This window comes from Nymphaea colorata, chromosome 7, assembly GCF_008831285.2.
Source record: "Nymphaea colorata isolate Beijing-Zhang1983 chromosome 7, ASM883128v2, whole genome shotgun sequence".
Classification (NCBI taxonomy): Eukaryota; Viridiplantae; Streptophyta; class Magnoliopsida; order Nymphaeales; family Nymphaeaceae; genus Nymphaea; species Nymphaea colorata.
The window spans coordinates 17176466-17191713 of NC_045144.1; the positions used below are offsets into that span (position 1 = coordinate 17176466).

General features: G+C 43.4%; 2 protein-coding genes across 6 annotated transcripts; one reads left to right on the top strand and one right to left on the bottom strand.

The window, feature by feature from the left end:
* Positions 1-272: 272 nt before the first annotated feature.
* LOC116257755 (uncharacterized) lies at positions 273-10211 on the top strand. 5 transcript variants are annotated; one of them, XM_050078605.1, is made up of 14 exons: positions 273-394; positions 607-977; positions 4588-4725; positions 5241-5322; positions 5508-5584; positions 6480-6586; positions 7497-7614; positions 7768-7884; positions 8222-8313; positions 8736-8802; positions 9069-9147; positions 9251-9342; positions 9501-9644; positions 9803-10211. In XM_050078605.1, the coding sequence occupies exons 2-14, from the start codon at positions 759-761 to the stop codon at positions 9827-9829; spliced, it is 1359 nt and encodes a 452-aa protein (XP_049934562.1). In that variant the 5' UTR covers positions 273-394; positions 607-758; the 3' UTR covers positions 9830-10211. The 5 variants fall into 5 exon arrangements, with proteins under 5 accessions (XP_049934562.1, XP_031490587.1, XP_031490585.1 ...); XM_031634727.2 differs by having other exon boundaries at positions 299-496; XM_050078606.1 differs by lacking the exons at positions 273-394; positions 607-977 and adding exons at positions 2422-3031; positions 3148-3587.
* Positions 10212-10798: 587 nt separating this feature from the next.
* Positions 10799-13397, bottom strand: LOC116257756 (UPF0481 protein At3g47200-like). Its single transcript, XM_031634729.2, has one exon. The coding sequence runs from the start codon at positions 12634-12636 to the stop codon at positions 11356-11358; it is 1281 nt and encodes a 426-aa protein (XP_031490589.1). The 5' UTR covers positions 12637-13397; the 3' UTR covers positions 10799-11355.
* Between the last annotated feature and the right edge of the window lie 1851 nt (positions 13398-15248).

The window sequence follows — 15248 nt, forward strand, 5'->3', positions numbered from 1 at the left end:
AAAGCAATGTTAGGGAAGGGGCGCGACCCTAAGCGGAAAGGAAACCAACGAAGGGCATTTTTGGTAGTCTCAATCATCAACCAAACGGGACAACAAATGTGCTTGAGGGAAAAGAAAAGGCGTAGATAAATACTGAGTAGGAAACGGGAATTAGCTGAGTTGTTGGGTTCTTAAGGAGAAGTTTTTTGTCTTTTGTTTTTTCCCTTTTCTACCCTACCCCCCACCCCCCCCCCCCGACGTAATCGGAGTGGATCCCATGAAGTCCCCGCCCCCGGAACCCTTCCCTCCCTCCCTCCCTCCGTATATAAGAAAGAAGCACGTAGAGACGGAAAGCCAGAGGGGAGGGGAAGGGGGGATTTCTGAATTTTGATTTCCGCATCGAAAAGAGGAGGAGGTAGAGCTTTTATCTTCTTCCACTCCCTGGAATTCGTGTTGTCGACGAAACCTCTCCGGATTCTTCAGAGGGACGACTCCCTCGGCGGAGAGTCTGGAAGAGGTATTCTTCTTCTTCTTCTTCTTCTTCTCGTCCCTCCTCCTTTCTTCTTTATCACTCACCTCTTCGCTCCTGCCTTTCAATCTTCCATTTGGGCGAGCGCCCTTCTCCAGGATCTCTCCATTCTCTGAATTCTCTGCGATCCGCATTGCCCTTTGACGGACCGACAAGCCCTCCATCTCTTCTTCTACACTGTGTCTCCTTCCTTTCCAGCAGTGTAGAGAGAGAGAGAGGGGGGGAGTGAGAGATACAAAGAGGGACAAAAATGGGTGCGTACGAGCTCATAAAGGGGGAAGAAAACGGCGTCTACGACGCCAAGAGCGGATACCGGAAGATGGAGGAGGAAGGATTGACAAGGAAGCAGGACTTGGAGTCGGGGACGACGATGAATGATGTTCAACCCAGGGACGCTCTCGTGACGAAGGGTGATTCCACCGGCCGGCGGTTGGTTTCTCTCGATGTCTTCCGTGGCATCACCGTCGCGGTACGTTTCCTCTCTATCCATTGCAGCATCTCCCAATCACACACACACACACACACACACGCACACCCGCACGCGCGAGCCTCAAAGTAACAGGGAAAAAGAATAGGACTAGAAAACGATGCCATTTTCCTTTTCTTCTTTTTTCGTTTCTCATTCCTTTCCCGGACAGAGTGACGTTTGTTTTTGTGGTAGCGTGCAAATTGTCCTTCATGATTCTAAACGGCACGGGTGATTATGCTTACATGCCTCTGTCTTATTCGATATCTGTCCTGCTTTAAACGGCTTTGGTTGGATCTCCCATCGTTCTTCGTTCTCGTTTTTCTGGATGCGCGTTCTCTCTCTCTCTCTGTGGCGCTTTTCCAAGGTGGGGGTTTGGTGTTGGTCCCATGACAACAATGTCTTACCCTTATTTGTACATAACTGGAAGGGTAACTTCATCTCCTCTTTGATGCGCCAACAGTGTGTTCATCGTCATCACCGTCCTCATCTTTGCGGCCAAAAAGCAGCGCAACTGACGTGGGTGGAGACGACTTTTTCCTTCAAAAACGTAACTAGGAAGAGAGACGGACGACCGCCCCCCGTCCGTCGCCTTCTCTTTTGAATAAAGGGTGCAGCTAAAGCACCCGGGCTATGTGATTACGTACGATGATAATCGGCATACTAGCGGGGTTTTGGTATTTTGTGCCACATCCCTTGCGCTGGCCAGTAACCGCCACCTTCTCGATCACGAGGAGAACAGAGATATTCCACAGGGCCATGTCTGTTGGACCCGCCAAGCATGCCCTCCCCCGCCGTCGGTCCGCCAGACCTGTCGCTGTTGAAGATTGTGTCATCACGCTTTTCCCTCAACCGAGCCAAGGAGTCAAAACCGAACTTCCTCTCCATGTTAGGGAGGGTCCCTTCAACTCGGCCTGACATATCGCCTAGCCTTTTCACTAAAGATTGTATGAAAGAATTCGCAACAGTGGCTGACTGGGTTTCCTATCTTTAAGCCGAATCTGCGTCATATGAGCTCGAAGCAAAGGGAAGTTTGTTGTTTTGGCGAGGGCGGTTGCGTAGGACCTGGTCGACCGGCGAAGCTTATAGTGCCCTTAGATGACGCGGCAAACGTTTTGTATCACACCTGGAGAGTCGGAAAAGGATCGTTCTTAGTTGATCTCATCAGCCAACCTCTTAACAAATGTTAGTGACGTGAACGGTAAGCCAGTCTTCTGGCGGTGGTGGCAGGCATTTGCTTTTGGAGCTTAGAGAGAGAGAGAGAGTGCGAAAGAGGCGTCAGGAAATTGTCCAAACTTACCTATTATTTTCAGGAATGATTAGACTAATTATCGACAGTTAGCGTTACGATCGTTCTACTAGGAAACAATACGAGTTTCCTTTTTATTGGAGTCATACCCGTCTTTAGTGGTGTTTGGTCACCCCGCCGATTGAGCCAAATGGTCAACGCTGTAACTGGCGTTGTCCTTTTCCTCTTCACATTTTATCTTTTGTTCAGGCCGACCACCCCGTTGTTAAATACAGCAACCCTACGCAGAAATGATGCAGGGTCCAGTAGAAGGTCCCTTGGAATGTGTATTGCCCAAGTTGCTTTTCTCGGCCAAATGAATCGCATGCAGCCGGCGCCGTCCTCCTTTCTTTAACATTTCTACTAGGACTTCCCATTCGTCATAAAATGCATTGATGCGCTTCGTCATACTTATTTAAGAGGAAGATACGACTCCGATACCGATTTTTAATAATCCCCGATGTATGATTATACGGTCGAAAGAAGGTCTTGGAGTGCGTCTCCGACAAAGCGATGCATAGTCTGGTCGTTCAGCTGCATCGCTGACAAGACACCCACGGTTCCGCCGGCCACTTCAGATCTGGAGTAATGGCCGGCATCTGGGATGCGGGCCCCTTAACGAAGGTGATATCATCATTTGGAAAACGAAACAGCAGCAGCAGCAACAGGGGCTTTAAACTTGAAGTGCACTCAATTCTGCTGACTCTATCGCTCTCTGCTCCTGCCTGGTCAAGCAGGCTTCTTTCAACTTTTTTATGTTCGTCGTCAGGTCGCCGGTTCCGCCGCACTGTTGCTGATTTCCACTTTTCTTTCTCTTTTTTTCAAATTTTGTTTTGCACCTGACTTTTTTTACATTTTGAATTTTGTTCTATTTTATGTATTTAGGAAGAGCTCATGTGTGGGAGGCCTAGGCCAGCTCGATCGATGGCGGCCTTCTTTTCTTGCGGGGAAGTTAATGCGAGCTCCACCGTACAACTCCTATGGTGGCAAACCCAATAAGCTTTTATCCAAGACTTTTTTCTTTCCCTTAACAATCTTCAGAGCTTTTTGGTTTCTTTCTGTCCAAAGTCCGACACATTGAATTGTGTTCTCGCGCCAATCTGACGCTCGTCCGTCCACCAACAATTTTAACGCGTTGTAGTTGCCCGCTTTTTCACATGGAACTTGAGATCTTTTTCCTCGTTGTGATACTTACATACCCAAGTTTGGGGGAGAAGGGCAAACATGTGATGCGTCGGTGCACCGGGAAACGAGGACCTGGCGACTCCATTCACGCGACTACCTACATCCACATGGTCTTTTGTATGGAGTAGTGTAAAGAAAAGGTATAGCCAGTCGATCATAAATGATAGTGTGTGGTCGACATTGACTATCGGTCGTTATCGCTGCACCGACTGAAGCACGACCTATCCGTCTCTTAGGCCATGGGGTTGCGCTACCGTTCGTAGGTGGGGAGGCTTTGTTGAAAAAAAATTCTCGTAAAAATTCCTTATTTCATTTTGTTACTGTCACGAATTACCAACTCTTTCACCTGTGAAAGCTTCCCTTGTCTTTTCCCTTTCTCACTGCCTCTGATGGCGGGGAATAACTGAATAGTGGATGTTTACCTGGAAAAAGCGGGAGCTTAAGGTCTCACCTTAAGCTCTAAAAAATCCTGGTAAAGCTCACGTGTCTTCCTTCATCAATGGACGGCCTTCTGTTGTGACTTGTGCGCGCGAGTCCACTGGTGGCGAAGGGACTGCTGAACCGCTGATTCATCCGAAATTTCAAGTGTTGAACTTGCTTTAGTAGTGCGAGTAATTGATGTAACAACTTAACTCGTGTCAGTGTTGAGTACGATAAAATTTTGCAACCATCTTTCGTACATTATAAATTATGAAGTCATTGAATTAATTGTTCTGTTATTGGAACTTATGATACCTTCAAGGCCATAACTTTAATTTATTAAAGCTATAAATGATTTTAACAAATTATGCTACCCATAGATATATTCAGACGGCTGATGTATACTAGATCAATAATTTGATACATGCTCTACTCTGTATGTAATGTATTGATAGAGATAATAGAATACGAGAACTCATCAAATAATTTTAATTTGAAGAGGCATTAGTAAAACCAGCCAATCGCTTCGCTTTTCCCCGGTTCATCGTTTACAATCTTCTTCAACATGCCTTCGAGGCTCCTATGACTCCATTTCATCACGAAAGTTACAACATTGACCCCTAATCATGAAAATGATGGTCGCGAATGTTATCATATTAATTATGCAATTGTGCTTCGATGATTGATTTTTTTATGGATATACATTGCCTATTTCTGCAGCTCATGATACTTGTGGATCATGCTGGTGGTATCTTTCCTGCAATTAATCATTCCCCATGGAATGGTGTGACCCTTGCTGATTTTGTCATGCCATTTTTCCTCTTCATAGTTGGGGTTTCTCTTGGCTTGACATACAAGGTATGCCTTTGATCTGAGGACTGAAAAGTAGTGTCCTGTAATTGCATTCCCTTTCATTCTGATCCACATGTTTGTGGCAAAGTTTCAAAAGGTGCTATCAGTATCTGGACGATTTTTCTGAAAGTTTAAGAATGAGCCTGAAACACTGTGATGATGAACTAGCACATGATTCTTGATAACCTAGTGTAAGATACTGGCACTTCACATCTGCCCAACTTTCACTATTATCTTGGAGTAAATCTGTTATTTGGATTTTTAGGAACATTACCAATCTGTATCACTCACATGCTGTACGAACCTCGCTTGGTACTGCTACTGTGTGAATATGCGTTACCTAAACTTTGGGATCTTATCGGAGCATCTTCTTAGCAAAAAGTCTTAAGCTATCTTTCAGTTGCCCGATGTTCTCTTTGTTATAAGGCTTAGGCTATCTCTGCAGTTTGAATAACACTATGATTAGATTTCTTTTGATGACCTAATTCTTGGCACCTTGGGATTGTGCTTTTCATCCACAGAGGCTTTCAAATAATGCTCTTGCAACTAAAAAGGCTGTAGTTCGAGCAGTCAAGCTACTGGCATTGGGTCTTATTCTCCAAGGTACATATGACTTGTGATATTTTGCTGGTTCTTACCTCAAACATTTGATGCATTGTTTCTGTTTTTCTATTACGTTACCAGTTGCAATTATCAAACGCCATTGACGTTCATGGTTATTGGTTTGCATATCTTGTTTTCTTGCTTAAGTTACTTTCTTAATCCATTTTACTGATTTTCTGTTATAGGGGGTTACATTCATCGTGTTTTTGATTTGTCTTATGGAGTTGATATAGCACACATCCGTTGGATGGGAATCCTTCAGGTATGGCCTATGATAGTTTTGTCTTTTTCTGTTGAGAGTACTCTTCATATCAAGTTGTCACTTGTCAGCTACACATTCTTGATGAGAATCTAAAGCCTATTATATTTGACTATAATAGAAAAGTAGACTGTCTTAAATGAACTATCTAGTGGTCAATATATCTGGGTAAAAGTTGTGAACAATGCATTAGAAAGTTGGCAGACAGGTCTTGCTGGGTTTGTACTCTTTCTCTCTCTCTCTCTCTCTCTCAGACCACACAACACATCGAAAGGGACGACCTTACTGTTCTATATTGGGAAATTAGGTTTCTGTCTCTTAGTTTTTTGAATTGAACTTTTAGCAGCTCTGGTGAAGATTTTGCTGTTTGTACTCTCTCTCTCTCTCTCTAACCACACGACAAATCGAAAGGGACAACTTGTTCTACATTGGGAAGCTAGGTTTCTGTCTGTTTTTTGAGCTGAACTTTTAGCAGCTCTGCTGAAGACCTTGCTCAAGCTGAAACGCACTTAACCCTTGTTGGACTTCAAAGAAAAGAAGACAGAAGGGTCCGGATAGGTAAATCTTGGGTGTGTGTTCCTTACAAAAGGTGCATAACCACTTAGCCAGGTTACACATGGGCTTCATTTTCAGCTCGAATGATGGGCTATTTTATTGGGAAGTACATTGGAATGAAGTAAAACTCTGTACTCTGTAAGGAACCATGGCTTCACATCCTGTCTTGGAAATTGGTATCATAACCTGCTCTAGTCACTTGTCAGTGGCAACAGAATTCCAAATTTTCATGCTTTGCTTTTGAGGAACTAGCATTTACATGTAGGCATATGTTTATGAATGCTAATAGAAAGAGAAATGGCTTCCATACAGTAACCTACAGAGTTTTTTTTTCTTGTTTCAGCGGATAGCAATAGCTTATTTAGTGGCAGCAATTTGTGAAATTTGGCTGAAAGATAATCAGGATGTGATCAGTGGATTCTCTTTGTTGAAGAAATATCGGCTACAATGGTTTGTTCCCATGCATTGTTTTTGGTTTTATGCATATCTTTTTTTTTTGTTTTTGGAATCTACAACATGCAAACTTCATGGAAGGAATCTATTTCCAACTTGTGTGTGTAGGTACTTTTCTGATGTTTTTCTATGCTTCTATGCAGTACCACATTAGGTTAATGAATTTATCAATGTTATTGAATGAACAAGTTTAGTGAATGGTGTTGACTGAGCAATAACCATGGTTAGTGAGTGCTTTGCTTGTGATATCTTTCTATGCTTCTCCCATTCTTTGTGCAGAGTTACCACTTTCCCTATGCTTACTGGCATCTTGTGCTTCCATCCTAAGTGGGCATATGAAGGCTCGTTCTTTGAAAAGGACAAAAGACCTAGCTTGTTGAGAATTGAATTTATGAAGTTTGACTGATTGACATTTTTTTTGGGCGTCAATGTGGCCTTTGTGGGGGTTCTGGAGCATGGCCTTTGGAATCTGGAATGGAGGAAACACAACACTTATACTAGAAAAATTTGATGCAACATAAAAGTAAAAATGTTTATGTAAGAATTATGTACTTGCACATTAAACAAATCATTCTTTTGGTGTTTTCTTGCATGATGAAGTTTGAAAATATCTCCTTTTATTGGACATGATGAATGGTGCACTTTTGTGTGCAAGTTCAACTGTCTTTAATTTCATCTAACCATGTAACATTGATCGAGTACCATGAGTCTTCCTGGTACAGGTCCCATTTCTTTAATTTGGTTGCTCTTCTGGAGGGAGTACTCACTGACATCAACAACTAATTCTGGTTCTAAAGTCAAAATTATCTGTAGATGTTGACTGTCTTTCACAATCACATTTTATTGATCATTATAGCACACTTATTTTATGTTCATCCCTATTTAATTCACAATTTCTATTTTACAGGTTGCTGGCTCTTATGATATCTATCATATACGTGGTATTGTTGTATGGTCTGTATGTACCTGATTGGGAGTTTCAGATACTGATTGATGGAGCTTCTCCAACCATGAAGACTTACTCTGTAAGTTCTTATGGAGTTTCATTTTGTGCATTTGATGTCACTTGGCATGCCTGTCTACTGAATGTTAGTCATCAGCGCGTAACTGAATTTTGTGACTTTATCCTTCTCTTGACTTATGGGTTTCTAATCGGAAAAGAGCTGGTCTGTGTTCAGGTGAAATGTGGAGTAAGGGGTGATACTGGACCTGCTTGTAATGCTGTTGGAATGATTGATCGTACAATTTTAGGCATAAACCATCTTTATACAAGGCCAATATATAAACGCTCAAAGGTATGGCATGTTTCCATTAACATGGTGCCACTGAATGTTCATATAAGTATTGTTTTTTTCGCAACCATGCTTTGCCGCAATTCTTATTTCTAAATTGTTTTAGAATTTTGACTTCTAATGATAAGCACATTTCTCCTCTACAATCAATGTTAAGTTTCTTGCATTGTTTTGCTTAAAGTACATAGTTCTCTTTTACACTGGTAAATTTTATTCTTGGTGGCATCATCTTACGGGCTTGAGTCCATGATAGGAAGTCAAAATTTGTCTTGTATCCATTTGTCTTAATCATCTTAAGTTTGACAGTGACATTTTTGTCCTTGATTTAATTGAGTTTCAGGAATGCAGCATGCTTTCCCCTGATTATGGTCCGCTGCCTCCCAATGCACCTTCGTGGTGTCAGGCACCTTTTGATCCAGAAGGACTCCTAAGGTTACCGAGTTACCATTATCTCTGGTGATAACATGAATATGTGAATCTTGAAATGTGTTGTTTCAGCATTGTTTGAGATAGGGGTATCAATTCTAAGTGAGAAAATGAATGAAGATGAAAGGCTACAATAGTAAATGAAAGATAGCACTTGCATGTTCATGATTGTGATAATATTCATGTCCCTATTTCGAATATTGGTCCATGGTGCAGGATTATTCTTCATTCTGCACCCCATAAAATGGCTTTAGCCATTTATACACCTTTTTGTTTGACTTTGTACAGATATTCTCATACTTTAATCTTGATACTGTTGACTGAGCACAGTTGTCCCTTGTTACTTGATCTCAGGCATGTGCTTGTAAATGTGTTGGACTATCGAATATTCCTTGTCTAACTATATTGTGCTTTGTTTTCTTGTACAGTTCAGTTATGGCAATTGTGACGTGCATAATTGGTTTGCATTTTGGTCATGTTCTTGTTCATTTTAAGGTAATAATTCAAAATTGCCTGCTAATACTTCCACTGGCCTTCTCGAATGTGGCTTTGTTGTACTTCTTGTAGCCTTTTTCTTTTTTGTTTCCATTATAAGGCTGTACAGAATCAGAGTTCCTGATTTTATGGTTCCTCCCTGTTTGGTCTGTGAAAGTGATTTTGATCTGCAAAATATTTAGAGTTGTCCTCTACACTATTCTTTACAATTGGTTAGTAGATCTCCATTCAGTCTTCTCATTGATCATAATCTTTTGAACCTATAGGATCATAAGGAAAGGATTTTGCAGTGGATGATGCCATCATTATTCTTTGTCTTGGTTGGCTTTTCCATGGATCTCTCTGGTAAGTATTTTCGTTGGCAGTCTTTGTTCGTTATTCTACTGTCCTAATGATGGCTCTGCCATCTTTTAAATTGGATATGAGACCTTATATTTTCTGATTGCAGGAATGTATCTGAACAAAGCTCTTTACTCATTCAGTTATATGTGTGTCACTGCTGGTGTTGCTGGGATTGCGTTCACTGGTGTATATGTAATGGTCAGTTATATTTCTGCCCTTTCCAGACTAGCTACGGTATCCTGCACCTTTTTCCTGTACTAGAATAACTGACGATGCATCTGATGGTTCTTTTCTCCATCTATGTGAGGTATAAATGGATTCACATGTTTTTTTTTTCATTCTTTGTTGCCTTGAAGGTTGATGTGTATAGCTACAGACGTTCAACAAAATTGGCTGAGTGGATGGGGGTGAATGCTCTGACTATATACATTTTGGTAGCCTGCAACGTAGTTCCAATTGTACTTCAGGGATTCTACTGGAAAAGCCCCGAAAACAACATTGTGAGTCTCTGCCTTCTCATCTATGGATTTTAGTTTAAGCAAATTTTCCTCCCTCTCTCTCTCTCTCGCTCTCACATGAGAGATGGAGTTTGTAGTTGGTCCGGAAGTGGCGCAGCAATTGTATGAATTCCTTTTTGCTGTTTTTTAATTTTTTCCAGTTCAAGTTGGTTGGGCTCCGAAGTTAGACTGGCAAGAGAGAACTATTGTAACTAGGCTCTATGAAGGATGGCTTTTGCTGCTCCATGCCGTGACGTGCTTGGAGTCTGCCGTCTAAAGTATCACACCGTACAGAAATGCACATCTAATTCTTTGCACAAGGACTGATTTCCCACAGGAAGAACGGCGACCAGCTGAACTACTGTCCTGCTGGCAGAATGGCGACCAGCTTCGGCAATAAACTTCTTGGGTTGGACATCATAGTCCGTGCTCTCTCTCTCTCTCTCTCTCTCTCTCTCTCTCTTATGTAAATACTTGAGTTTCATTTACTAGCTTCTCTATCATTTAAGATGTTCGATGCAACTTTTTGATCTTGTAAATACACGTAGCCGAAGAATGACGTCTACTAAAGATTCTGGTTCTTGTGAATGGGCCTCATTCTGTTTCCTTACAACTCGTGATGAGCGGTTGTATCATGTATGCCCTTGCTGCCATTCGGCGAGAACTTCGGAATGCCTTGGGAAAAAAGGTTGGGTCAGAGAAAGAAGTAAATCATGCAGATAGAGCAGCGCATTTTCGTAGTAAACCTTCATCTCCAATTCATTCCTCCGCGCTGTTGCTGTTTTTAGATGCTGTCTCATGTATCACCCGTCAAAAGGACGTTCGCCATTTCTCGATGAAAGCAGATAGAGCAGCGCATTTTCCGTAGTAAACCTTCATCTCGCTAATTGAAATCATGAAATGTTCAACAAGTGCAAATGTGCAAACAAATGTGCCCATAAAATCTCCCGTAAAGAGCCTCATCCCATTTGTTTTTAACTTCCCTTTCAAACTCTTTTCTAACTTCTCTTTCCAAACCAATGCCTTCAACCTCAAGAGTCAGCTAAGGAGGCCGTGCATGAAAGCAGCGGTGGATTCGGGATGTATACATTTTTTTTCTTGGGGAAACGATCGAATAAAATTTATCAAATCATTTCACCAGGATTAATTACATTTTAAAATTTTTTAAAGGAGAGAAATTCAAAACTCTAATCTCTCTCTCTCTCTCTCCATTGATGGTAAAGACTGGTCTGAAGTTTATGGGCAAAAATTAATGCGATTGCAAGAGGAGCTGAAAAGAAAAACCAGAGGAAGGAAGAAATGAAGAAAGAGAAATAGCAGATGAATCTGTCTGTTCATTTGATGAATGTTGCTTGATGGTATATTTCATTTGTGTACATGTCGCAGTGTGTATAGGGTTCATCAAATATGTAAATTAGGTAAACCTGTAAGGATGAAAAAAAAGAAAACTTTGACAAGCGACGACCAGCGACTTGGGTCGACACTCTGATAGACTAGACCAGAAATCTCCACACCTGGGCAATATCCAAGGAAAGCAAAAGCCAAACATGGCACGCCATCTGAAATCCGAACAAAAGAAGGAAAAGGGAAAAGGAATTAAGAGTGACACGGCAAATGAACGTGCAGGAGTGCGTTGCAGAAGGAAGGAAGGGGCGAGGTTGTGATCACGTCGAGCAGAAGGAAGTTGATGGGAAGGGAGTGGGGAGGGGGAGATTTACTTCTTCAAATCGTGGTAGTAACCGAGTGCGGAGTAGACGGTCTGGGCGATGGTGAGGGCGAGAAGGACGACGGCGGCAACGAGGGATAGGATGGCCCAGGGGTTCCTGAAGTAGGTGTGGATGAGGTTTGCCCGCCACATGTTGTGCTTCTGGGTGGAGTACCTGCCCAGCCTGCGATGCACCTCCCCCAGCTTGGAGGAAGGGTCGATGGTCACCTCCCTGGACAGCTCGTTGAACAGCTTGGCCACCGCCTTGTCGCTCCCCAGCGCGTTCAGTATGATCCCCTTCGACTGCAGCATCGCCACGTCCTTGGCGGAGTCGATGAGCGTGTCCATGAACGAGACGTAGGAGCTCACCTCGTTCCCCGCCCCCACGTGCATCCGCTCGTACGCCATCAGGTTCAGCAGCATCGACTCCGCCGTGTCGTCCACCGTGATCCGCGGCAGCCGCAGCACCCCGTGCTTGAAGTCGATGTCTCTCAGGCTCCTCGTCTTGCTCTTCTTGAACCGTATCCCCGCCTCGTACAGCTCGACTGCGCTCCGCACGATCAGCTCCGGCTCCTCCGACGGAGGATGCGGCAGCCCCGCCGGCCTCCCTTCTATCAGCCCCCTCCTGAATACCTCCAACACGTGCAGCCCCTCCCCGCCTCCCCGGCTCAGGGGCCGCAGCGAAAAGAAGTCCGTCACCAGCCTGTGCACGTGCCCCTCCTCCGACCTCGGCTTGCCCGTCTCCACGGCCACCAACCTGTCGAGCACCAGGAGTGGGATCTGGTTCTCCAGCATCAGCATGTCGCGCTTGATGTAGGGCAGTGCATACAGCATGCCGTGGCTGCTGAAGATGGGGTCGCTGGGGGAATAGTCCCCCGTCCCCTTCCTCATCCGCAGGATCTCCAGCATGAAGCAGCCGTCGATAACCATCATCTTCGCGAAGGAGCTGGGGCCGGCCACTGCCGGCGGCTCGTCGTAGTGGTTCACGAGCTGCTGCTCCACCTGCTTTATGCAATCGACGACGGCCTCCAGGGTTATGGAGGTCCTCCTGAGAAAGTGGAAAAGCGCCCTCTGCTTGTGCTCTTCCATGGGCATCAGTTGTGGTCTGCCGTGGTGATAAGGACCGAACGACACCATTTCCGGAGTGTAGGCATTCGTCTTGGTCAGATTGATCAGGTTGGAAGGCACCTTGTAGATCGACCGGCTCTTCCATGCTATGGACTCTTGGACAGGGTCGTAGCTTTGGAGTTTTGCCGCCATGTCGACAACCCAATCCTTCTGCTCCACCATTTTGTTCGCCTAATTAATTAATGATACAGCGTTGGCTACCTCAAATCCCCGCCCAGTCGGCTGTAGTGTCTCTCGTACGTGGTTCGCAGCAGCCAGCAGGGGTACTCCGGTCGACGTTAACCATCGTGACTTATAGGTTCTTGCCCCTGCATGATTTCACCGGAAGAAAGGAACATTAGTGGTCAGGTACGTCCTTGTTCGAAGCTTCCCTTGCTTAACTTTTGCCAGTTAAATCTTGCTGGCATGGAGGCATAGTTTTCCATAACGTTGAACTCAAAAGTGATGAACTGCAGAATGCAACCAGTGGAAAAAGGAAAAGCGAAAAAAAAAAAACAAAACAAAAGGGTTGAGAGATGGGACGGGGTCTTTGGAAGCAAACTTTCACGTGGCTTTCCTTTCAAACTCCGGGAACCCTTTTCCAATTACGATACCATACCTACCTGCTCTTTCCTTCCCTCTCTTTGTTCGATTATTCAAATAGAGATGAGGGAGAGAACCATCGTTCCTTGCAACGGAATTGATCGTATCTTTATACTAGTGCTTCTGAGAAGGAATAGAAGAGTGAGGCAATTTCATTTTATTTTTCTTCATTTCTTTTTATAACTTCGACAGTTGGCAGGTCTTCTTCGAAGTTGCACAAGGTGAACTTTTCTGCTCAGCCAGTCAGACAATAATGATGCGTTAAAATATGGTTCTCTTCTGATCCTTAGTGCTTGAGAATGGGATGAGACAACATGGGTATCTGATCGAATATTACTCGCCTAGAGCCATCCGTAATTTTTTCGTTTGCGTGTGCTTCACTATTAATTTTTTTTTCTTGCCAAATGCTATTCGAGGGGAAAGTTTTCGTGATCCATTTGTCCGATGAGTGTCACGAAACTAATAAAACAATTTGTTAATACTCGAAACAGAACGAGCCATTTTTTAAGAATGCAGAGGCCTTCAACTTAAACTTCTACTCACTTAGGAAAGCCATAACCATAGACACATCATGCAGTTCCACATGCAGAGACAACACATGGTGCAAAGTAAACGAGCAATACCTTCTCATTTCCTTCACTCTCATTTCAGTAGATACTGAACGAAATCATGCCAGATATATTGAGAGTTGCTGCCCTTAACAACCCTATCGGTGATCAAGAGAATGGTATTTAGATGGATTTCCAACAGAGATATTGGACAACTGGAAAATGAAAGCAGAAATTTTTGCACCGGCTGCGACCTTCTTCTTCACCTCTAATTTTACATTTTGTTGCTTTTCCTTCACATGTAATTGTTGAACTGGAAAAAGTAAAAACGAAACCCCCCCCAAAAAAAGAAAGAAATCACTGAAAACTTGTGCATTTACATTAGTTCGTAGAAATCACTGAAAACTTGTCTCCCTCATCCCCTCCTTCTTCCACTTTTCGGTCTTTCTTTGAGAATTGAGGCCCTTTTGACTGTTAAAAACCTGTCTTCATGTCGTGCGCCTTCGTGTGCCCACCAATGTTAATTTAGGCCAGCTCGACTTCCTTGTGGGATACTCATCATTTCTGCACCGGCTGAAGAGCGTCCACTTGAATTCAACCATAGCTGTCTTCGGTTGTAATGGAGCCACCTTTCTTTGTATTGTAAACCATCATTGCTTGTGCTGGAGTTGTTCGTTATTTCTCACTAACCATTGGTTAGGCCGTTCGTCATCTTTCTCATTTTAGTGTTCCTTGCTTTTTATATTAATGGTTGAGGAGCCCATACACAGTTCAACTAACAATCATGGAATCTAATGATATCGGGAGCTATACTTCTCCTGCTTCTCCATAACTCGGGATTGGCGATTCTGCTTCAAGAATTGGTTATTCAAGTTTTCTTCCAAGTTCTCTCAATTCTTGCTTATCTGAGAACATGCTTACCGGGGGAAAGGGTTTTGCAGTGAATGACTGTTTCATTTTGCTTTGGATATTTCCTCCCGCTAATGAAATCAAATGGCACTCCGTGATCGCAAGCAGACAAGTTGGATGTAAAAGAAGGTATAAAGCCGCTGAAGGTGACCTTTTTTTTTTCTTCTTTGTTTGTTTGAACATCGAAGACGAAACCACACCCAGGCCGAGGGAGTGGGAAAGATGCTAAAGGGGGTGGAACTGCAAGGAAAAGAACTATTTCCTCATCGGCTTGGTTGTTTTCTTGACGACGGTCCTGGAAACAAAGGGAGAGGTAAAAGCACGATGGCAGCTTTATTGCTCCTCCAATTTCGCCATTCTCTGGAGATGCTGCTTCTTGAGAATGCTACTTTCTTTCACGCCATCTTATCTGGCGAAGTCATGAATAATATGGCCAAAGCAAAAGAAGAAAAAGTCACGGTTCGCATCAAGTAGATTGTCCTACATTTAGTAAATGTTTTCGCTACCATCCACATTCCAGTTTTGCCAGCCTTTTCTAGAAAGATGCACAAGGTAGATGCTTCCGCGATTTCTATGTTGGATTCACATGGTCTCAGATGCTAAGATATTGCTTTCATACACCACTTGCTTTCAGTCGCACCTGCAAAATGTCACCTTCAATATATAATGTGTCCACAATTTTATGGCTTTTGGGTTCTGCCGTGAAAATCCGAACTGATGAACTGAAGCATGGAA

What these genes read in the sequence shown, in the direction of transcription:
- LOC116257755 (XM_050078605.1), top strand. Translation starts at nt 759, where the DNA reads ATGGGTGCGTACGAGCTCATAAAGGGGGAAGAAAACGGCGTCTACGAC. An exon ending in TCCGTGGCATCACCGTCGCG is followed by an intron (nt 978 to 4,587) that starts GTACGTTTCCTC and finishes CTATTTCTGCAG; the next exon opens with CTCATGATACTTGTGGATCA. An exon ending in CTCTTGGCTTGACATACAAG is followed by an intron (nt 4,726 to 5,240) that starts GTATGCCTTTGA and finishes TTTCATCCACAG; the next exon opens with AGGCTTTCAAATAATGCTCT.
- LOC116257756 (XM_031634729.2), bottom strand. Translation starts at nt 12,636, where the DNA reads ATGGTGGAGCAGAAGGATTGGGTTGTCGACATGGCGGCAAAACTCCAA.